Source organism: Eschrichtius robustus, chromosome 19, assembly GCF_028021215.1.
Source record: "Eschrichtius robustus isolate mEscRob2 chromosome 19, mEscRob2.pri, whole genome shotgun sequence".
NCBI lineage: Eukaryota > Metazoa > Chordata > Mammalia > Artiodactyla > Eschrichtiidae > Eschrichtius > Eschrichtius robustus.
This window is the reverse complement of record NC_090842.1, coordinates 13,962,076-13,986,820: the sequence shown is the minus strand read 5'-3', so window position 1 is coordinate 13,986,820 and position 24,745 is coordinate 13,962,076. Positions and strand designations below refer to the sequence as shown.

At 38.8% G+C, this 24,745-nt stretch overlaps 1 protein-coding gene and 2 non-coding genes across 4 annotated transcripts in view; all 3 read right to left on the bottom strand.

Annotated features, from left to right (window-relative positions):
• The window catches only part of SF3B3 (splicing factor 3b subunit 3), a 47,303-nt gene extending 22,689 nt beyond the window's left edge, over positions 1-24,614 (bottom strand). The window contains exons 1-10 of one of the 2 annotated variants that reach the window (XM_068529000.1): positions 24,384-24,614; positions 21,950-22,087; positions 19,421-19,747; positions 18,546-18,718; positions 17,396-17,537; positions 14,909-15,021; positions 12,602-12,739; positions 11,674-11,777; positions 4,197-4,362; positions 2,055-2,150 (exon numbers count right to left, since the gene is read on the bottom strand). In XM_068529000.1, the coding sequence (XP_068385101.1) occupies positions 2,055-2,150; positions 4,197-4,362; positions 11,674-11,777; positions 12,602-12,739; positions 14,909-15,021; positions 17,396-17,537; positions 18,546-18,718; positions 19,421-19,747; positions 21,950-22,019 (1,329 nt within the window). In that variant the 5' untranslated portion in view covers positions 22,020-22,087; positions 24,384-24,614. The remainder of the gene's footprint in view (positions 1-2,054; positions 2,151-4,196; positions 4,363-11,673; positions 11,778-12,601; positions 12,740-14,908; positions 15,022-17,395; positions 17,538-18,545; positions 18,719-19,420; positions 19,748-21,949; positions 22,088-24,383) is intronic. The other variant, XM_068528999.1, reaches the window with a different exon arrangement.
• LOC137753986 (small nucleolar RNA SNORD111) lies at positions 12,992-13,082 on the bottom strand. The gene has a single exon (XR_011071667.1). It is a non-coding gene; the product is annotated as a small nucleolar RNA SNORD111 (small nucleolar RNA).
• On the bottom strand, positions 19,048-19,127 carry LOC137753987 (small nucleolar RNA SNORD111). Its single transcript, XR_011071668.1, has one exon. It is a non-coding gene; the product is annotated as a small nucleolar RNA SNORD111 (small nucleolar RNA).
• Positions 24,615-24,745: the final 131 nt, after the last annotated feature.

The following is a 24,745-nucleotide window of genomic DNA, read 5'->3' as shown; positions in this document are numbered from 1 at the left end:
GGGAAGCCTCCCATTTCTGTTCTTTGTTCCCTCAAGGCCAAATTCCATCTCCCTTCACAGAACAATTCAAATGCCACATTCTTTAGGAAAAATCTTCCCTTATTCTCTTGGCTGGCAGTCATCTCTTCCTTGTAAGTTCTCACAGGAATCACAATCATCACCTCTTAGGACACTTACCTAAAAAGTGATCTGAGGAATTGTTTTGTTCTTCCTACTAGATTTTTATGCTCCTTAAGGTCAGAGTCAAGAATCCTCTGAATGTCCTACAGGCTCTCAAATGAGAGTAAATGCAATATGTAAGATGAACTCAAAATGATCTAGAGGAGAAAACTAGGTGTGGGTTATACATTAACTGTCTGTAATATCCTTGCAATTTTTCTGTAAATCTAAAACCATTCTAAAATAAAAATTTTATTAAGTATTTTTTAAATGACCTAGAAATAAAAAAATTAGGCAGCCTATTATACTGTACAGTGGAACTACATCTTATAGGAAGAACGCAAGTATATACATGAAAGACATTACCCTTTTGTTGGTTTACTGACGTAATAATAGCAGGAATACCTGATCGTGGTACAGGAGAATCTTCGAAAACTTCACCATCAATAAAACGTAAATGTCAGGTATACCACACTCTATACACCAAATGTAATATCTGACAGTGACCTTGTTCAACTGAGACCATAATCTAGCTAGACAACAACGTCCAACAATTTTAAAATAGTTTTATATAACACAGATTTTTTTTTAATAGAATTGGAAAAAATTAGGAGGGAGCAGAGGACTCACAAACAATGATTCTTAATTGGGTCCTTTATCTCTTACACGGTATACAAAATTTTCTGTTAATGCATATATGTATTTTTTGTGTTGAGTGGTTGCTTTAATCAGATGCTCGACAGGATCCAATTAGCAGTAAGTAACTAATCAAGAACTACTGGTCTAAATTGGGTTCAAGTCATCGAAAATTTGGTGACCTGATGAATATTTTGGCAGTCAAAATTTTTTGAATTCTCTGAAACTATACTATTAATAGCTAACATTTATTGAACAGTTACTATATGCCAGAACTTGAGCTAAGTGCTTCATACGCATTCTCATTTAATTCACACAACAATCCTTTAAGGCAGGTCCTATAAAGCTTAGTAATAGCTATTAAGTAGTAGAGTCAGAATTCAAAACCAAGGTTGTCTTCCCTGTGTTCCAATAAAAATTTCCAAAAACAGGCAGTGGGCCTCCAAGAGCCTGGAGTCTGCTCAACCCCAACCTCTAAGGGCAAACTGTCAGAGAAAGCTTTATTTTACTCCTAACAAAATCAAGTCCAGGGCACCTGCTAAAAGCCATCAACACTAGAACCATGATGAGAAGAGGGTGTGGGATTTGAGAAGGTAATTTTGAGTATCCGTATCACCTAAAAAGTCCAACAATAAAGGATTCATTGCGGGGGGTGGGAGGGTGAAGGGATGAATTGGGAGATTGGGATTGACCTATATACACTAATATGTATAAAACAGATACATAAGAACCTGCCATATAAAAAAAAAATTAAATTTAAAAAAATAAAGGATTCATTAAATAAATTCTAATCCACCCACTGTGGAGATATATTGCAAAAACATTAAAAATGACATGACATAAGAGCACACAGTAATCAGGAACGTAATAAGATACAAAAATATATACACAATATTAACATACTTAAAAATATAAGTATCTAAAAGCTACGAAAAAAGACCAACACTAAAAGGAAACTGAGTAAAATGTGTCATGCAGATTTCCTAACCTCCACGTAATGGCAACTGAACCTGGAACTAACAGACGTGTTTCTCCCCTTTGATCCCTATTTGCCAGATTTTTAAAATGTGCCTACTGTGCTAACATGTTAAAGGATAGGAAATTTAAACTCTAAACTTTATGGAAATGGGGAGGAAGAAAACATTTTTCTTTCACAGAAACATTAAATACATCTTTGATCTCATCAGAATAAAGCCTTAGGCTGCTTTGTCAATGCTTTCCTCCAAACCCTGCATATGATCTAGAAATTCCAATCTTACCTCAAGTCCATGCCTTAAGACTCTCAGAGATGACCTCGGTCCCCTACCACAGGCCACATATAGCTGTGGAGTGTCTTCATTGGCCAGGTCAGCTATCTGCACAGAGAAAGGGGAAAAAATGTCTACTTCTGCTACTTTTCCATACCCAACCCTGATTGTTCTCAGGGCGACAAACCACTTTTTAGTTTATTAGGCTTAAATATTGCTACTGGCCCTGGGGGCATGGAGTGGATAGACCCAATGTTCCAAAAAGCAAACAGTTTGAAGCAGCAAGTTTTACCAACAAAAAAAGCTTGTTCTTTTTTTTTTTTTTTGGCCATGCTGCGTGGCATGTGGGATCTTAGTTCCTTAACCAGGGATCCAACCTGTGCCCCTTGTAGTGGAAGCACGGAGTCTTAACCACTGGACCACCAGGGAAGTCCCACCTATATCAGTTCTTGAGTTAACAAAGTATTTCTTACAATTAGTGAAACTGTTATATAACCTCAAACTGAAATCTCAGCATTTCCTTCCACCTAAAAATATAGACAATAAATTATATTATCATTATCCGTGACTTTGTCACCAATATTAAAGTTTATAGATACCTCCAAATATCATTTCCCTCATCACGATTTCAAAATTACATTTACTAGATCTGCTGTTAGAACGCACATGATCACAGCTGCCCTATCTACTACAGATGTTCCTATGATGTATCTGACCAATTACAGGGTAACTCTGCACCTGGCTGTTTGCCACCAAATGGGGAAGCCATGTGTTCTTGTACTAGTCACCCCAGACATCTAGCTGCTTTCCAGTACAAATATTTGTTGATCAACATGTGGAAACAAGTTCTTTGTATTGTAGTTTTGTCAAACTGTACAATTCAAATGAAAATTCTTGACTGTAAGGCAGTGCAGCCTACTGTAACATGGATGAGCATGTGGGTTGTGAGCATATACAACCTTCACACTGAGTTCTTTAAAAAATTAACTCACCTATTTTAAATGCACTATATTGTTATTTTAAGCCCATTACAGAAGCACATATACTAATTTTTCACAATTTAAAAAATAATTTGCTCTCTTGGCTATCATGTTTATTACTATATGCATTTAAAAATATTATTCACAGAGGGGATCCAGAAGCCTCACTAGGCTAGTAAAGAGATACATGGCAAAAAATGCTTATAGCCCTGCTACAGATACCTGAACTTCCTGTTATTCTTGACCTACAAACTATTTACACAATTATCTCCTCAAATTCCAATGAAAGCAGAAAAAAAAAAATCAGTAAAAATCCAATTAGGAATTAGTCATACTTATTTTCTATTGCCCTCAGGACTAACCCTTTCTCAAAAAGAACAAAAGCAGTTAACTTCAGAACTGCTAATTTTACCAGGAAGAGTGCCTGAATACTGACTGTGTGTCCTTGGCACACAGTGAGCAAAACTCTTGCACTAAAAGTGTAATCATCTAGACAGGGTAGGGTGGTGCCTAATGATCACTGGAACCCCAGGAATCCAGGATGCAACAGCATGGTAAAATTTCTGCTACACTTGAGTGCCAGTAGTGAGTGACACAATTCCCATCTTGGGCCACCCTGGGTTCCCAAAAAGGTTCTGTTACTGACTGATCCCAGTGTCTGTGGAGTACTTTATGGAGGAAATGAGTGTTAAAATGAGATATAGATATTCACAGACTGTTAAGTGATAAAAGGTCTACTTCAGAATACTGTAAAGGATATGAGCATATTTACATTAAAAAGAAAAGTGTAACACACAAATGCTTATAGATGCAGAGAAAATGCCTGGAAGCAATCACAGGAAGGTATTAATGGCACAGCCTCGGTAGAATAGCGGGTTGAAAAGATTGGGGGTTGGACTTTTACTTTTTATCTTTTGTACAGTCTGAATTTTTATAAAACATGATTTTTATCATTAAAAAAAAATTTTTTTAAGCCCAAGGATTTATGTAATGGTTTTTAATTACCCAACTACCTTTAGTTGCTTCACCCTTATACTCTGGCAATACCACAGATACGCTGATGAACCTCTTAAACTAGACTTTAATTTAACTGGAGTTAAAACTTTAAACTCATTCAGATTCAGAAACAGTTGGCTAGCACCGTTCATTATGGAGTGACTGGAAAGACCCTCACCTGGCAAAACAAAATGGGAGAGAGGCTGTCCAACTCATCAACCAGCACAAGGTTTTTGAGTGGTCTTGGCTGAAAAAAGAACGTATCTCCTTCTTCCAGAGGCATGGCAGATGAAAACTCAGGTTCTTCATCATCATCTCCAAGATGTGCAATTTGATATAAGTAACTAGGGAGAAGCAAAGACTTTAGTTAAAATATTTTCTGTCTGATGTACAACATGATAAATATAATTAACATGCTATATGTTATACATGAAAAGTTGTCGAGAGTAAATCCTAAGAGTACTCAACACAAGGGAAAAAATTTTTTTCCTATTTCTTTAATGTTGTACCAAATGAGATGAACTGTGATAATCATTTCATAATGTATGTAAGCCAAATCATTATGCTGCAACACCTTAAACTTATACAGTGCTATGTGTCAATTATATCTCAATAAAACTGGAAGGAAAAAAGCAAATAGCATTTCAAAAATATTTTGTCTGAAGATGTTTGCCATCAACATAATGCTCATAAATCACTTTAATATTGAGTCAGCATCTATAGTTTGAGATCTCTGCTTATCTGACTGGGGTTTTCTATTTCTTTAAGAAGAGGGATAAAGAAATTAAGACTACTGAATTCAAACTGGTACAGTGGCAGGACCTTAGCATCACAGTGGTTAAGAGTACTGGACTTCCACTAGAGTGCCTGGGTCTGAATCCTAGCTCTGCTGCTTAACTAGCTGCATATTATTACTTAATCTCTCTTTGCCTCAGTTGCCTCATTTATAAAATTGAATAGTACCTTCCTCAAGAATTCATTGAGTACTTAGAACATTGCATCGCACCTAGTAAGCATAGTTTTTGTCAAATAAAATGAAATATGGATAAATGAAACCCAAAGAAAATCTATAACCACTTCTTATTTTAACCAGCCACCAGGCCAAATCTAACAAAAAACAAGAATTGGTGATTTCACAAAAGTATGCAGATACTGTAGTATTATTCCTGAAACAAAACATAAACATATCCAGAGATAATAAGCAACAAAATCATCTTGCCCTTCTCCTGTCTGTCCTCTGGGGGTCTGTAAACTGATTCAAAGGCAAACCACAAAAAAAAATAAAAAAGGGAAAGCAATTTGGGAGTAGATAATCTGTAACAATATACCATCATAAACTGAGTGTGCAATGAGCACACTTTTGGGAAGCAGCTCAATTAAAATAATATCACACGGCTGGTCATATTTATTCTTTAAGTCATATACCAAACCTTCAATACAAATCACTTTGAACAATCCAGTGTAGCTTTTTAGGAGCAAGATAAAATGATTAAATCGGGGTCTGAAATACATAAGACACTCAATAAATGTTAGCCAAATAAACCCCAGCATATAACCCTTCTGGTAAACTCATCAGATTCTATGCTAAATTATGAAAAAGTAAATAGGGTTATTATCCTTGAATGATTTACCGACACATTCAAAAGAAAGAAAATAAAAAGTTAAATAATACAAACTTCTTATTCAGGCAAGATGTCCATATACAGATGAAAAAGATCACCCGTCAAAGACACTTTCACAGATAACCAAGAGGATGCTGGGTTCACTATCTCCATCACAGGAAAGGTTGCTACGGCTGAATCTCGATAAAACAGTTTCTGTGATTATAATGTGCTTCAGAGCAGGAACTTTGGAACCAGGTGGTCTGGCTTTGAGTTAAATTTAGTTGTGTGATCAAATTTCTTAAATTCTCTGTGACCCCAGTGCCCTTACTATAAATGGGTTAACAGCACTGTCTTACAGGGAATGTTATGCATCAATATTTGTAAAGTACTTAGAACACAGTAAATGCTATATTAAGTATCTGATTGATAAATAAGTTTGCTTTATGAGTTAACACCCATAGCACATGTTTCTGATGCCCCAAATCTCCACTCTTAAGTCTTCCAGATTTCAGGTGCAACAGTAATGGATAATTTCTCACAAGTTCAAACCCGTCTCACTCTAACAAGCATCCCACCTGTGCACTGCGGTCTTTCTATTCTCTGCCCTCAGAACATCTATCCCGTTGGGGGCTGCCTGAGCAACAGGATGTACAGGGGACTTCATGCCCCCAGGGGTAACCTTCAACCCAAGAGGGAGAGGAACTGGTGTTGTTAACCCTCAGGTGGGCAATTTTCAGAGGCATTCTGCATGCTTCTCAGCAGGTCTTGACAGAAGCCGGTTTCCAATGTCCACAGCAGGAACCTCAGTAACGTGCCCTTAATATTGGCTTTTCCTCTTTTCCCTATCTCTCCCCACTGATCCCTCACTCTTGCTTCCTGCAATTACCTCCCAATAATCTAGCCTTGTCTCGGGCTCTGCTTACAGGGGAGCCCAAACTAAAACAATATAAGAAAAACGTTTAGAACAGTGCCTGTTACATACAGACAAGTGCTCAACAAATGTACACTATGATTCTTTAGAACAAAAGGAATCATTGTCTGTATTATTTCTAAAAAGACTTTTAGAGGACTTAACAGACAATTAGAATGTGTAAATCCCAGCAAATACACTATCTGCACAAGTTAAGCAAGAACAGAATACCTTATATGTCTGCAGCTACTGATTCCACCCACAGCCTTATCAAGACAGGTTATTATCTAAGTTTTAATGTCTGCCAATCGGCTAGGTGAAAAAACAACACCTCGTGGTTTTTTTTTTTTGGCCACACCTTGAGGCACGCGGAACTTACCGGACCAGGGATCAAACCCGAGCCCCCTGCAGTGGAAGACAGAGTCTTAACCAGTGGACCAGCAGGGAAGCCCAACACCTCGTTTTGATTGGCATTCCTTCAATTATGAATTAGCTTGAAAATCTTTTTACATATTACACTTCTAAACCACTAGTATTTCTTTTACTATGAAAGGCATGCTCAAATCCTGCACCCATTTTTCTATTGACTGAACTGCCCATTTTTACTCAATGATCTTTAAGAGCTTATTAACTCTCCCTTTTTCATGTAGTGAAAAGAAAAAAGATTTCACACACCATTGGTGGGAATGTAAACTGATGTCATCTTTTGAAGTACAATTTGGCATTCCCTATCAAAATTTCATTCCGCATATAGAAATTTAAACTATGGCTTTATTCAGCTAACATGCAAAGATACACCTACAACGTTCACTATAACACTGTTGGGTTTTTTTTTTTTTTGATAGGTAAGAAGTGGATTTATTTAGACAGAAACGCACTCCACAGACAGAGTGTGGGCCATCTCAGAAGGCGAGAGAACCTATAGCACTGTTATAATAGCAGAAGTACAAATAACCTAAATATCCATCAAGAGGGGGTAGAGCCATAAAATATTATGTAGCCATTAAAAATGTCTTCTCTACACCAAATGCAATGTATGAGTCTTACTGGGATCCTGATGCAAACAAATCAACTTATGAAATATTGAGACAATATAGACATTTGAATACTGACTGGTTATTTTATTATATTAAGAAATTACTGGGCTTCCCTGGTGGCGCAGTGGTTAAGAATCCACCTGCCAATGCAGGGGACACAGGTTCGAGCCCTGGTCCGGGAAGATCCCACATGCCCACATGCCGCGGAGCAACTGGGCCCGTGCGCCACAGCTACTGAGCCCGTGCTCTAGAGCCCGTGCTCCGCAACAAGAGAAGCCACTGCAGTGAGAAGCCCGTGCACCACAACGAAGAGAAGCCCCCGTTCGCCACAGCTAGAGAAAGGCCGTGCGCAGCAACGAAGACCCAACACAGCCAAAAATAAAATATAAATAAATATATTAAAAAAAAAAAAAAAAAAGAAATTACTGAGCTTCCCTGGTGGCGCAGTGGTTAAGAATCTGCCTGCCAATGCAGGGGACACGGGTTCGAGACCTGGTCCAGGAAGATCCCACATGCTGCGGACCAACTAAGCCCGTGTGCCACAACTACTGAGCCTGCACTCTGGAGCCCGTGAGCCACAACTACTGAGGCAGCGTGCCACGACCACTGAAGCCTGCACGCCTAGAGCCTGTGCTCCGCAACAAGAGAAGCCACTGCGATGAGAAGCCTGTGCACCACAACGAAGAGTAGCCCCCGCTCGCCGCAACTAGAGAAAGCCCGTGCGCAGCAACGAAGACCCAACGCAGCCAAAAATTAATTAATTAATTAATTTTAAAAAAAGAAATTATTATTATTTGGGGGAGGTATAAATAAAACAAGACTGGCCATGGGTTGGCCTTTGTTGAAGCTGAGTGATGGCACACATAAGTTCATTAATTATACTATTCTCTCTTGTTACGTGCCCGATAGAAAATTTCCATAATAAAAAAACAAAATAATTTTAAGTGAAAAATACAGACTTATTGACATGGAAAGATTTTTAGGATATACTGCGTATTTGAAATAGTAGACTAATAGTTTTTTATAGACTGATGCAGTTCTCTAAAATAAAACTACATATAAATACAAGAAAGTAAAAACACTGTAAGCAGATACAATGTTAAAAAGTAACTATTCTGGAATACTAGGATTATGGGTGATTTTCATTATTTATTTGCTCTTTTATTCATTTTCCAAAACTTTCTACATTATCAGAGTAAAATAACAAGAATGGGAGTAGTCAACATTTACTAAATGCTTACAACAAAAAGTACTTATTAGTGTTTGGCATTTGTATGAAACACCCACAAAAACCCTCATACATTAGAAATGGAAAATGGTGCAGCAGCTATAAAAAAGTTCAGCAGTTCCACAAGAAGTTAAAGAGAATTACGGTATGACCCAGAAATTCCACTCTTGGGTACATACCCGAAATAATTTAAAACAAAGACTAAAACAGGTATGTGCACATCCATGTCCAATGCTGCATTATTCACAATACCAAAAAGGTGGAAAGAACCCAAGTGTCCATTAACAGGTAAATAAACAAAATGTGGTACATACATACATACAATGCATTATTATTCAGAGATAAAAAGAATAAAGTGCTGATACATGCTACTACATATGAACTCTGAAAATATGCTAAGTAAAATGAGCCAGACAGAAAAGCACAAATGTTATATGATTCCACTTAGGTTACCAGACGCTGGAGGAAAGGGGAATGGGGAGTTATTCCGTAATGGGTACAGAGTTTCTGTCTGGAGTGATAAAAAAGTTTGGAAAAATGGCAGTAATGGTTATACAACACTGTAAATGTAATTAATGCCACCAAATTGAACATTTAAAAATGGTTAAAATGGGAAATTTTTTTATATGTATTTTACCACAAAAAAGTGGGGGAGAGAAAAGGTGCTAACAAAAAACGAATGTTAAAGATCTGTACATATTGGTAAAGAAAAATATTTATTATTTACTACTGTATAAAAAAAGCAGGTTACAAAACAATATATAGTGCATAGTTGCAATTCCGTAGAAACATTTAAATATATACACACACAGGAAGGCTACACAAAAAAAAATGTTATCTTTGGGTGGAAGGATTACAGGAGACATACTTGCTTACATGAACTTTCCTAACTTTTCTACAATGAAAATTCCTTGTTAAAAAACTAAAAAATTAGAAATGGATGAAAATAGTCATAATAACAGGCTAAATGTGAAAAATGCATCAAAAGAGGTATATAAACTGGGAAAAGGAGTCATGACGTTGGAATAGTCAATGAGGAAGAGTAAAAGGCATGTTAAAGAAAGGGAGAACAACTGGAGACAAGGCAAAATTGGAATAGAATTGCAGAATTCTAGACAACACCTTCATTTTCATTACGAAGAAATAGCATTAGGTAAGTGATCTGCACACACTTTAGCAGATACTGGCAAAACTTGAACTAGAAAGCAAGACCATGGCGGCTTATCTCATAAGCAATTTGGAGTCTTCAATACTGGTCTTAAATTCAAGGCTAGAGTTCAGACTTAAGCCATTTGTCAATGAAAAGCCATCAGAGACTATAACACGGGATGGGGAAATGATTTCATCAGGGTTGTGTCTTGTCTGCTTAATGAGATGACTCTATAAAGGCCAAGTTTTACAGGAAAGACAATGAACTGCAATAAGCAAACTAGGGAACTAGTTCAGACTAACACCAAAAAAAAGGGATACAGAAGTAAAAACAACTTGGCATTCAACTGAAAGTTGTAGAGGACAGCAAAATCGAGACTTTACACTCAAGATGCTGGAACTGCCCCATCAGACATTAACAGAAACACTGAGAATGGCAATAGCCAAGACATGGAAACCAACTAAATGTCCATTGACAGAAAAATGGTTAAAGAATGATACAGTACATATATACAATGGAATATTACTCAGCCATTAAAAGGAACGAAACTGTGCAATTTGCAGAGATGTGGACAGACCTAGAAACTGTCATACAGAGTGAAGTCAGAAAGAGAAAAATATCGCGTAATATCACTTACATGTGGAATCTAGAAAAATGAAACAGATGAACTTATTCGTACAGCAGAAACAGACACAAATGTAGAGAACGGACATATGGATACTGGGGGGGAAGGGAGGTAGGATGAACTGGGAGATTGGGATTGACATATATACACTACCATGTATAAAATAGATAATTAATGAGAACCTGTAGAGCACAGGGAACTCTACTCAGTGCTCTGTGGTGACCTAAATGGGAAGGAAATCTAAAAAAGAGGGGATATATGTATAGCTAATTCAGTTTGCTGTATAGCAGAAACTAACACAACATTGTAAAGCAACTATACTCCAATAAAAACTTAAAAAAAAAAAAAAGAACAAAATAATGCCATTTGCAGCAACATGGATGCAACTAGAGATTATCATACTAAGTGAAGTCAGTGAGAAGGAGAAAGACAAATACCATACGACATCACTTATATGTGGAAGCTAAAATATTACACAAATGGACCTATCTATGAAACAGAAGCAGAATCACAGACATAGAGAACAGACTGGTGGTTGCCAAGGGGGAGGGGTTGGGGGAGGGATGGATTAGGAGGTTGGGGTTAGCAGATGTAGGCTTTTATATATAGAATGGATAAACAAGGTCTTACTGCATAGCACACAGAACTATATTCAACATCCTATGATAAACCATAATGGAAAAGAATATTTAAAAAAAGAATGTAAAAAAAAAAGTGAGGTTGGAAGGGTTGGTGATGTGGCTGGGAAGCTATGGGTTCTGATGAGGTTCAACTTCAGATTTATACAAGTGAAGTGTCTGTGGAACATATACTTAATACTAAGTAGTTCAATAGATATTTATTCAATGAAATGTCCAGCAAAAAGCTTAGGAGAGATCACTTTTAAAGCTGTTTTTTTGCAGCTACCCACAGGTATTGATTGAAGCCACTAAAGTAGAGGAAGTCACCAAGAGAAAGATATAAAAGGGGAAAGAGAGCAAAACTTGTTCTGAAGAAACTAAAACATTCTTGGGAAAAGCTCCACAGCCTTGAAACTACATCTCCCTCCTGCCAACTTTTATAGTAACCAGGGTGAAATGGGGTAATAAAAGGATTACTCACTGGTTTCCAAATTCTGATGCTACGAAAAGGAAGCCTGTTTTAAGCACACACATGGCAGCAGCAACAGGCACAGTATCAAAATACTTGAGCCGGATCTCGGTAACCTGGAGTGGAAAGAGAAAAAGATTCTAGTGTATAGGCAAGTGAAGCCACGCCATGGAAAATAGCCCAGTATTATAAGATAGTGTAGTAAGCAAAGTAGCAAATAAAATACTGTCCTTCATATCCAAACCAGCGGTCAGCAAACTACAACCCTCAGGCTAGCCACGCAGTTTACACGGTGCTTACGGCTGCTTTTGTGCCACAATGGCAGAGCTAAGTAGTTGAGACAGGGACCACATGGCCCACAAAAGCCGAAAATGTTCACTATCTGGCCTTTACAAAAAAAACTTGCCACCTCCTGAGCTAAACAGGTATCTAAGAAATCACCCAGTGTTCAGCACTCTTCCATGGGATGAAAAAAGTAACAGATCATGTATATTACCAGTTTTCAGGAGACATGGAGAGCTTTCTCTTGTTATTCACTAGAAACGGCATTACCCATTCTCACATTATATGGGATCAGACCAAAAATCTGTTAACCAGAGGGAGAAAACCTACATTCATGTACCAGTTCCAAACTTTAAAAGCTTTAACACCTTAGGCAACCACTTTTTAAGGCATTCTGTTTCCATTTTTTTAACTTGTAAATTATCCTTTCTATCTCAGAGAGTAGTTGTAATGAACAAATGGTTTATAAAACCACTCTGTAAAAAAAAAAAAAAAAAAACCACTCTGTAAACCTTAAATGCACACACATATCAGTTTTTAAAATAAGGTTACTTAATTATATTAAAATTAGGATGAAACTGTAGAAAGTTTCATTAACTAGACTAACCACAACAAATAGGTTTTTTCATTTTTTTCCCTCCCTCCATGGTCTACTTACCATATCTTCATCTGTCTCCAAAGTGATCTTAAAGATATCTCCCTGCTCAGTTTGGGCCAAAAAGAAGAACATTGACTTGGTCTTATGGGTGGCAGAGCAGACAAAAATCATTCCTCTTTCAGGGTCATCCAGGTCATTCTAGCAAAGTCAAATACACAACCAACATCTTGGAAATGAGTACTCCTTTTCTGGAATTCAACACTTTACCGACAAGGATCATACAGGCCATCCAAGGCCTAGAGGCATCTGGAGCCTCTCCATGCAAGCTCTGACTCAGAGCAGCCTGCCAGTCACAGGACTAAAACGCAATAACCAAAAATTCTAGTCTACTATAAATACATAATAAAGCTTACGTTTAAAAAAAAAAAAAAAAGCCACAATTCCACTCTACAGCCTAATCAGATCAATAAGGCAAGAACTACCTCCAGAGAAAAATGTCAGAGAAGAGACATGAAATTTAAAGAATCATCATTTCAGGCTGTGAATAAAAGACTGTTACATGTTCACGACAATACCATCCAAAGCATCATCATCAGCCCTGATTTCCAAAGGGCATTCCCCCTTGGCTGGACTTTGGTTTTCTTTTTTAATGTTTCCAACATTTTGTATTTCTCTCAGAGTAAGTTCAAGGGCAAAACATGTTTTATACTTCTTTGCAGCCCCAAAGCCAAGTACAGCACCTGGCAGTCAGGTGCTTAATAAATTTCTGATCAACTAAACTGAATCACTTATCACTCCTTACCAAGAATTTAACTTGCTAATCTTACCAGATATTCTAAAATTGATGGAATCTTACTCAGATACCATGTACTAGATAAACTAAGTCTTAAAAGATTTAACCTCAGCACCTATAAATTAATATTAAAAAGATAAACAATAGGCGGTGAGAGGAGAGATTGAGGAAGCAGAGATCAAATAAGATTACCCATGTGCTATTGATAACTGCTGAAGCTGGGTACACAGAAGTTCTTTATATACACAATCATCCCTTGATATCTGCAGGGGATTGGTTCAAGGAGCCGCCACAGATACCAAAATCCACAGATGCTCAAATCCCTTATATAAAATGGGGTAGTACAAGGAATAGTCAGCCCTCCATATCCATGCATGAGAACCCTGCAGATATGGAGGCCCAATTGTATGCTTAATGATTTCCACAGTAAACTTAAAATTAAAAGCAATAAAGCAACATTTTCAACCACCAGTGTAGTAACTGACTGAGAGGAAAACCACTGTGTGAAAAGATTTGGGGGAAAAGAGTATTTACACAGTCTCAGAGTTCACTAGTTTCCACACCAATTACAAAAAGGAAAAGGTACCTTTACAACAAAGAGAAGTAGTAGGTGATCAATTTAGCATTACCAATAATGAACCAAATCAGCATCGTGTGCCCCTAATGTAATGTAATGAGAAATATATATCAGCACCTAAGTAATAATCCTATCAAAAATATAACATGGATGCTATCATGAGGAAAAAGATTATGGGACAAACTACAAGAAAATTAACCCAGACTCTTAAAAAAAAAGTCAGTATCATAAAAAAACAAAAGCAAAGGTGAGAGGAAATATTGTAAATTAAAGGAGACTAAAGGTAGATATAAGTGAACTTTGGGAGACAATGAGAGAACTGTACATAAGATAACTGTATTACTCAAAATGGTAAATTTCTTGGGCACAATACTGATAGTGTAGGAAAATTTCCTCCTTCTTAGGAGCTACATCTTAGGAAATTCTTGCAGTGTCATACAAGCTATCTTCAAATGGTTTTGCCTAAAAAAATTTGTAGATACATAAGAAAGAAAAGGCAAATGTAGCAAAGCAGTATTAATTGTTGAATCTAAGTGAAAGGTATACAGGAATTCACCATTCTCTCCTTTTAGATTTTTCTGTATGTTGGAATGGGGTGGGGTGGGAGAGAATGAAACAACACAATTTATCTCCAATGAATACACCTGGATTCTTCAAACTAGAAACTTTCAGAAATTTCAAATTGATAATCTCCATAGGTTCTTCGAGAATGAAAACTGTGTTGGTTTTTTTTTTTTTTAATTGAAGTACAATTGACTTACAGTATTACGCTAGTTTCAGGTGTACAACATAGAATTGTGTTGACTTTTAACTCCCTTTCTCAAAGATTTTGTTTTGCTTTTGCTAAGGCATTTTACTGGCTTTATTAAAAACAACATTTACAAAGAAACTAAAACTTGATTAACATATAAATTAAGAGACCACACTGTAATTACAAAAATTAAGTTCATTTCACAAACACAAATATATTTTCTCTTATGGAAAACAAAGACCTTACCCGTCTCCTGGGAATTGGACAGCGGATATCTGGTTGGTCACCAAAGTTCTTATAGGTGATGTAGTTTTCAGAGCAAATCAGCACTCCACTTGGACCATCTGACCCCCCTGGAACTGTCAAGAGAAAATGAAACTCAGCAATGATTTGACATAACCATGAATTACAATTTAGCCTTCAATTCCTTCCCTCCTTCAGCACAACTTGAAGGTACAGTGTGCCTAAAGGTGATAAACATTCAATGTTTCTTTTCCCTGATAGTTATGCTAGACAAGGATAGGGCACCATTTGGGGAATCTCCAGATCTCTGATAATGCATCTAAATGTTTAGCTCCAAGACCAGAACTCAGTTCTTAGGTTCAGACCTATAATCCAATTGCCTACTGGACACTCTCACATGGATATTCCATAGCAGCTTAAAAATGAACGTATTCATAAACAAGTGCAGAGTTCCTTCCCAAACCACCTCCTGGGTTCTCCACCTTAGAGAACACTGCCATCGACCAACAGACCAAACCAGAAACAAGGATGTCATCCTTCAATTCTCCCCTCTCCCACAGCCCTATTGATTCTACCTCCTTAGCAGTCCTCATGCTGCGAATCTCTCTTGGTTTAGTGAAACAGCTTCCTGACCAATCTCCTGGCTTATTACCTTCCATTCCATTACCAAAATGTAAGCATGTGATCTTTTAAAAACATTCACCTTTAACATGTCATTATTTTCCTGCTTAAAAATCCCTCAGTAGCTACCTCCCACCTCTACCCCATCCCTTTACCGCCAATGATCCAATCACAATGAGCTTTCAGTTCTTTCAATGAACCATGTTTCTTCCTGCATTTGGGCTTTTGTGCATTCTGTTCCATTTGGCCATAACAGAAACTCCTCCTCCACCCCCGTTACACTTAGCTAACTCCTAACTAGTCCTCAGTTCTCAGCTGAGAGCACTTCTTCTGAAAACTTTCTCTGACGCATTGCCTTCCTTCCCTAGGTTAGGGACCCTTCCTCCATGCTGTCATACCATCTGGCACACTGGCAATTTTTTTGTTACTATCACATATTCACCACTACGCTCAATCTTGCATAAAAGGAAACACCACATCTAATTTTTCATCACTGCAGTCCCAGGGCCCAGTAGACTGATTTTGCACATATTGATTGTAGAGGCTCAGTAAAAATTTGTTTTAATGAATGAAACCCTCATAAATGAGAAGTACAATAATACATTACAGCAAGTAATTAAATACAATCTATTTTCTAAAATTCTTCCGCTTAATATATAAGAAGTCTCTTCCTAAGATTTAATGCTCAAAGACAAGTGCTGTTTTGTACTTTTCTTCTCTAAAATCCTCCCCCAACAACTGACATATTTCACTTTAGACATCAATTCAAGTGCAAATGACTTGAAACAGAAAGGACTGGATCATTGTCTTACTCAAGCCTGATGAAATTTAGATTACCACAAATACAGTTGCCCTCCTTTAGTCTTTTAATATGAATTAAACTGATACTGATTCTTCATGGTGAACATCTTTGAGCTCCTACAAAAATCATACTTTGCTCTGGTGCATCTAAAACACTGTTGAGGGGCTTCCCTGGTGGCGCAGTGGTTGAGAATCTGCCTGCTAATGCAGGGGACACGGGTTCGAGCCCTGGTCTGGGAAGATCCCACATGCCACGGAGCAACTAAGCCCGTGAGCCACAACTACTGAGCCTGCGTGTCTGGAGCCTGTGCTCCGCAACAAGAGAGGCCACGATAGTGAGAGGCCCGCGCACCGCGATGAAGAGTGACCCCCACTTGCCGCAACTAGAGAAAGCCCTCGCACAGAAACGAAGACTCAACACAACCAAAAATAAATAAATAAATAAATTAATAAAACACTGTTGATCTGATTTGCTAAAATTTAAGATTTTTGCACCTATAGTCACAAGTATAACCAGCCTGCAAATTTTTCTTATTACTATCCTTCTCTAGTTTTGGTACTGATGTTATATTAGGCTCATAAAGTGGTACAACAGTTTTTATTCTTTTTTCTAATCTCTGGAGAAATTTAAGGTCCCTGAAAATTCTCGACCTTAAATCTTCTGAGAGAAAGAAACTTTGGATTATTGCTCCGATTTCTTTAACAAATGCTGGTCTATTCAGGTTCTTAATTTCTTCCTGGATCAATTTTGGTAACAGTTACATTTGTCTTTTCACAGAGCCATGTTTTGATTTTTGTAATGAGTGAAAGATTGACTACAGTCAAGACACCAGAGCAACCAATAGTAATCAATATTCCAAGCTGACTGCTCTCTTTTCTTCCCTGCCCCCATTAGAGAATAAGAGTTAACCACCACATGAATTTCTAACCTTGCCAAAACATAGACAAGGCACTCAGGTTTACTACAAATGGATTATAGTTTCCAAATCATATTAAGCAAACACCGCTAAGTTTGAACATAAAATGGACCAAGCAAAATGGTACAGAGCAGCTCTAAGAGAAAAGTACCTGTAATAAGGAAGTTTCCATGTTCCTCCAAAGGTTCACTGTATTTTCGGACCACATGATTTAAACCAAGGTCTAACTCATAGAAAGTAAGTGTCTGCTGGGTATTAGCCGCTGCTTCCCCAGTTGGATCATTGTCTGCTTCCTATAGAATAACAGTGGCACAGAGACTAATCAGTACCATAAAATCAAACTTTTAAAACTGGAAAGTAAAAAAGAGTGGATAGGGCTTCCCTGGTGGCGCAGTGGTTGGGAGTCTGCCTGCCAATGCAGGGGACGCGGGTCCGGGCCCTGGTCTGGGGGGATCCCACATGCCGCGGAGCAACTAAGCCCGTGAGCCACAACTACTGAGCCTGCGCGTCTGGAGCCTGTGCTCCGCAACGGGAGAGGCCGCAGCAGTGAGAGGCCCGCGCACCGCGATGAAGAGTGGCCCCCGCTCGCCGCAACTGGAGAAAGCCCTCGCACAGAAACGAAGACCCAACACAGCCAAAAATAAATAAATAAATAAATAAATTTAAAAAAAAAAAGAGTGGATATATGTATATGTATAACTGACTCACTTTGCTGTACACCTGAAACTAACACAACATTGTAAATCAACTATACTCCAATAAAAATTATTTAAACAAACAAACATAGCTGAAAAGGGCATCAGGATTCCTCCATTTCACAAACAAGGAAGCAAAGGTCCACAGACGCCAAATGGTTTGCCAAAGTTCACACTAAGTAATGGCAGAGTGGAAGCAAGAACCCAGGTTTTCTATTTCGGAGACCAGGGTTAGCTCTACTAGAAAATACTGCCTTCCTCTCAAGCAAAAGAATGGTATGCCCCATCTTTCACTATCTCCCAGTGAAAAAATATCCCAAATACACTTTCACCTCCTTTTTCAGGGAGCTTTTCCCAATAAATACCCTGTTTCCACAGGGAGACTATTCAAATCAGGTAAATTCTGAAACACTCCAAAGTATTTCAGAAAGGTATTTGGAATAGAAAAAAAAAAATTGTGAGCACGTAAGATATAAGAAATGCACAATGAAGAAAACAATCTCAGGAAAGCACCAAGGTGAGTGGAAGAAACCCAAAGGAGGGAGAGGGGGAGAAGGGAGGGGAAGGAAAAGGTGGGTAGAGAGATTGAGACCCCCCCGCCATTACCTCATAATCCATTTCCAGACAAGCAAACATTGGATTTTCAAATCCCACATCTACTCCGACCACATGATATACTAAAGTGTTCGCTTTGTGGGCCTCCAGTGGAGATGAAATGGTAAGCCGGGCTGCAGCATCTCTGTTCAAGATATACACCAATTTCTGTTTCTCAATGGCACCTGTTGAAGGAGACAAAACATAGAAAACTCCAGATAATGAAACGAGAGGCTACAGAACAGCTAGATTCACATCACAATTATTTTCTGAAAGATCGTTAATAGCCAGCACTAACTCTACAAGTGTATGCATGCTTTAGGATTTTGCTCTCTATCATTAAAATAGACAAGAGCATAATTTTACCCCCTCCTTCCTAATAGGGATCTTAATATCCCACTAACTCTTCAAAAATTTTTATGACAAACTAAACAATAATTCATAGAATTGCCACCTTTATTCTCTGAATTAGATCTAATGATTTTCTGACTGGTCAAAGAAGGTTGCCCTCTGGAAGCCTGATCAGATACACAGAATTTTCTTCAAGATATTTATCAGAGAAGAGACATGAATGTGAATCATCACTTCAGGCTGATGAAAGCAACCATATTCATTGTCTAATAATGTAAAATCTTACAGTGTAGCCTTTTTGCTACACTTAAAGAAATGGAAAAACACCCATTTCCAACTAGATAAGAAGTAGAAAAGGTGTGTTAAAACTTCTCCCATTGTTTTAAAAGGAAAAGCAACTTTAAACTTTAAACATCCAAAATGATCCAAACTTTACCCAGCTGAGTGATTTCCTGGCACACTACCAAGATCACAGCATTGTTATCCTGAACTGAGCTTCTTTAAGAGTCAAAAAGTCAACAGAGTAAGTCACTCACTAATCATAACAGCTCGCCCTTTGGGATCCACAGCTAAGAACTGGCCAGGAACAATGCGGCGGCATCCACTCTTGCCAAAGGTTTCTTGGTGAATTTTCTCAAACATATTCTTAGATGGCTGGTATTCCAGGATAACAATCCGACCTGAGTCACTGCCAACCACAATGTAGTCTTTTGTGCCACCTGTCAACCTAAAGGCCATGAGTGACCGGATGACACCAAATACCTCCACAGTTAGTAGAGTGTGTACTTTGCCGGTGTTGGGGTCAGGGCGAAGCAGCTCCAAGATCTTTCCCCGGGAAACAACAATTTCCTGTTGTTTGGTTCCTGAAAAACACGAAAAATAAAGATCATGAACAATCAGAACTAGTAACCTGAATGGATCAAAATTCCACTAAAGGGACTTCCCTGGTGGTCCAGTGGTAAAGAATCTTTACAATCCCCCTTACAATGCAGGGGACACGAGTTCAATCCCAGGTCAGGGAACTAAGATCCCACGTGCTGTGGGGCAACTAAGCCCGCACGCCACAACTAGTGGGCTTGCGTGCCTCAACTAGAGAGCCTGTGTGCCGCAAGCTACAGAGCCCACACGCCACAACTACAGAGCCTACGCACTCTGAAGCTCACACACCACAACCAGAGAGAAGCCCACGGGCCGCTACGAAAGATCCTGCCTGCCGCAACTAAGACCTGCCACAGCCAAAAAAATAAATTAATTTTAAAAAAGAAAAAAAGCCACAAAAGATAAATATAACTGAGCTGGGGGCTTAGTATTTTAAGTTAATTTATTCTACTTTAAAAGGTACTTTTCCTGGGCCTCCCTGGTAACACAGTGGTTAAGAATCTGCCTGCCAATGCAGTGCAGGGGACACAGGTTCGAGCCCTTGTCTGGGAAGATCCCACAGGCCGCAGAGCAACTAAGCCCGTGCGCCACAACTACTGACCCTGCGCTCTAGAGCCCACAAGCCACAAGTACTGAGCCCGTGAGCCACAACTACTGAAGCCTACACGCCTAGAGCCCATGCTTCGCAACAAGAAAAGCCACCACAATGAGAAGCCCGCGCACCACAACTAAGAGTAGCCCCCGCTCACCACAACTAGAGAAAGCCCGCACGCAGCAACAAAGACCCAATGCAGCCAAAAATAAATAAATAAATAAAATAAATTTAAAGGCAAAAAAAAAAAGGTACTTTTCCCAGAATTTAAAGCATCTAACAAAAGTAGTATCAAAGAAGAACTTTTCAAAAATGGTCACACAAGTTATTTTTAAACTTCCTTTTTATTTTTCTGAGATTTGCCATCAATTTGCGTAATTCGGAGTCGTCTACAAACGACATTAACATATAATGTTTTGGGGACTTCCCTGGTGGCGCAGTGGTCAAGCATCTGCCTGCCAATGCAGGGGACACAGGTTCAAGCCCTGGTCCCAGAAGATCCCACATGCCGCGGAGCAACTAAGCCCGCGTGCCACAACTACTGAAGCCCGCGCTCCACAATAAGAGAAGCCACCGCAATGAGAAGCCCGTGCACCTCAACGAAAAGTAGCCCCCGCTCGCCGCAACTAGAGAAAGCCCACACGCAGCAATGAAGACCCAACGCAGCCAAATATAAATAATTTAAAAACAAAACAAAAAAAACATATAATGTTTTGCTTCGTAAAATTAAAAATTACCAAAGGCTCTTTCTAGCCCATCTTTAAGTCTATTGTTCTAAGAAATCATATTAACTTTTGGGGCTGTTAGCTATAATATCTCAAAGACCTTTCAAAGCTACCATCTAATATATGCTGTTTATTTCTAAACTGACTCCTAAAAAGCTCACTTGCTTTCATAACTGCAATCAACACCTCCAAATACGTAACAGTCAACTTGTCCCCATCTCTCCCTGCTATGTAATTCCACCCAGATGAGCTGTCATCACCTTTAAACTAAATGTTTAAAATATCCAAGTTCCTCCTTCCCCAAACACACTCTCTGGTCTCAGGTAACCTGCTATCAATGTTACTGTCATTTTCTCTGCCACCCAGGTTGCAAACTCATATTTTCTCTTTCTTTCTATCCTCACTGCCCTAATACAGATCCTCACTATCTAATGCCTAAATGGCTTCCTATCCTATCTGATATGCCACTCCTACCCACCTCAATCCATTCTCATTTGCTCAATGCCATCATTTATCAGGCCACCTTATTTTCCAAAGGTCCTTTGGAAGATCAAGTACTCCAAAGTGCTTTAGAAACTGTAAAGCATCACATAAATTACAATATTCTCTAATGATTAAAAGATTTTTTTCATAATTTGTTTTAGAAAAAAGGTTTGATATTGAAAAAGCAATTTGAAGCATAAAACTAGTAATATTAAAAATGTTAGGAATTCCCTGGCAGTCCATTGGTTAGGACTCCGCACTTCCACTACTGGTGGCACAGGTTCAATCCCTGGTCAGGGAACTAAGATCCCACAAGCCGCGTCATGTGGGCAAAAAAAATTTTTTTTAAATGTTAAGCTCAGAAAGGTAATAATAGAAAAACTTACCAGAGAAGTTGCCATGAATGGCAAAGCTGATGCCAGTGGCTCGCTGCAAGGTCAAGTTGTACAGGAACATGGTAGCAGTAACACTGAGCCACCCAGAACTCCACAATCCAGGCCTTGGTTATACCAAGTCAAAGCAAGCTAAGGGCACATAAAAGCAGAAGAATATCAGCTGTGCAATTGTTATTTTAACAGACATTTCTGTATGGGAACTTCTGGCTGAAGACAGCAGAACCAGGAAAGTAAGGCCTATTGAGGAACAACATACTTATAATTAAGAGTGCCTTCTACATACCAGGCACTATGCTACTATACACCCTGTTTCAATCTCACAAGAATCCTATGAAGTACTCAATATTACACTAATTTTACAGATAAGAAAATTGAGCTAAGAAATTAAATTGTCTGCCTGAGGTCACATAACAAGTAGTAAAATCGCTGGGAGCTGGGATCTGTACCATTAAACCAACACTGTCTATTTGACTCTATTGTGATAGAAACTAAGTAGGTCTACATTTACTTGTATTTGAATAGGCTCTACTTTCACATGGTTCAGAATTCAGAAGCACAGCAAAAAGCTGACTCCATCCAGTCCCTAGCCACCCACTTTTCCTCCCTGGAGGAATCAATTTCACCAAGTTATATTGTGCCCTTCCAGATATTTTCTGTATGTACAAAGAAAAATATATATTAATACTGTCTATTATCTCTTTTTAACTAAAAGCTGGGTACTGTATATCATACACTCACATCATAGTGCAACTGATATTTTATCACTTTACCTATCTTTTGAGATAGCAACAAACAAAAGGCTTTCTCATTTTTATTTTACAACTACATAATATTCCATTGAACGGGTATATCACAATTCATTTAGCCAACACCCCATTGATGAACATTCAGTTTCTTCCCAATCTCTTGCTATTATGAACACTGCTGCAAAGAAAATCTTTCATATATAGGCCATTCATATGTGCATGACTGTATCTCTAAACTGAACTGTCACTTCAGGAGCAAGCCTCCCCAAAGGAGTATACGGTCACAGAAAAGGATTCTTCTCATCAGACAGAACTGAAGACTGCAAACTGATGCACTTCTACCATAAAAGAATTACCAAAACTACACCTATACACAGTTACTGCTGGAAAATAAACTGAGCTATTTTTCCTCAATTCCAAAAGGAAGGGATCTTGAAAAATTCAAAGTGATCACTGTGTAATTAATGTGAGTTTGGTTTTGTTAAATGAGAAAAGAAAATTATGAGCAAATGTCCTTATAAATAATAATCATTTTGGGGCTGGGCAAGAGCAGGGTGCCTAAGAGAGGAAAAGATCCTTCAGTCTGGAAACAGGTCCTGAGAGATATACATTCTCCTACTTGAAACCAAGGAACATCAAGGAAACCAAGGAATGTTCTTCTAGGATCACAGGGAAAGAAGGAAAAAGCCTTGAGATGGAACAAGAAGGGAGTGAGAAATGACCTACAAGAAGAAAAATAGAAAAAACATACAGACACAGAGACACAGATACACACACACCCAGTAGGGCTTAGACATTGGGAAATTTCCAGGGAAAGTTGTGCCCAGCTTAAAGTCTGGGTAAAAAATAGGCAGAGAATGTGTTGCAGTTGCTCTTAAATGAAAAGTAGTGAATGTGATTCTCAGACATAATTTATTGTTGCATCTTGCTCTTACTATAAAATTGCAAACATAATTTCAAATCTCCAGTTATCAACAACACAATTTACAATGAAAGCCCTACCATGTTGTTAATGTGATCCGTGTTGCAGGACTGATTACGTTAAAAATAAAGAATTTTTTAGAAAACAACAGAGGAAACCACAGGCCGCTTCTGAAACCTGGAAAAGCTTTACAGCCTATGCTATCCATTACTATCTTTGGAATTCATTTTCCCCAAACCTAGTTGGATCCAGGTTCCCCAAGTATTGTTATCTTGGGAAATGGAGGAAGTTGCAATCTGGAAGCAGACCAGCCAAGAACAATATACCAGGAATCAGTAACGGCCCAAACTTGGTAAATTTTGATTTCCCCCACTTCTACCTCCTGCCTGTGAATACTAGGAAATGAGCCTGTGATTGCCCCCGCCACCCCTCTCCATGTGCCAAAAGAACATCACCGCATGAGGATCAGAGAAGGAAACAAATCGCCCAAATGCCAAAATACAAATACAAAAGTCTTGATTTCAAAGGCTGTTTCCATTATTTACACTTTTAACACCCTCGATCTTTCCACCCTCCCGTGTGTCGTTTACTTTCTCCAGAAGAAGACGTCCCTCCTGCTCCTTCTCACACCTCCCCCAGCGCCTAAAAGGTAGGCAGTCTCTAGAAAGCTTATTTTGAGCCAGGCCTGGTTCCCACACTGTGAACGGAAACGGGAGACGATTTCCTAAAGCCGCCCCAAGCATTCCCTTTCCCGTACCTCTCGGGCCTAAGATGCCTCAGAAACCCCTGCCACAGGCTCGGCCCACCCTCCTACATGGCCGCTATCCGCCTCCCCGGCCTCGGGGAGGTCGGGGAGCTGTCTCTTTACCCTGCAGCCAGGAGGATGGCGTAGATATCCGACAGATCCTCAGTTTCCTTCAAGCCCTAAACAACCGCCAACGCCAAGCCGCCGGCATCCTCCATTAGCTCCTAAGCCAGGGACCTTCCGGTTGGCGCGCGACGGAAAAAGGTCCCCAACCGGCGCCTGAAGAATGTATATATAATTTTTTTTTTTACTGCTTCTATCTTGCTTCCACACAGCATTGAAAATTATTTAAATATACTTTATGACCGTCACTT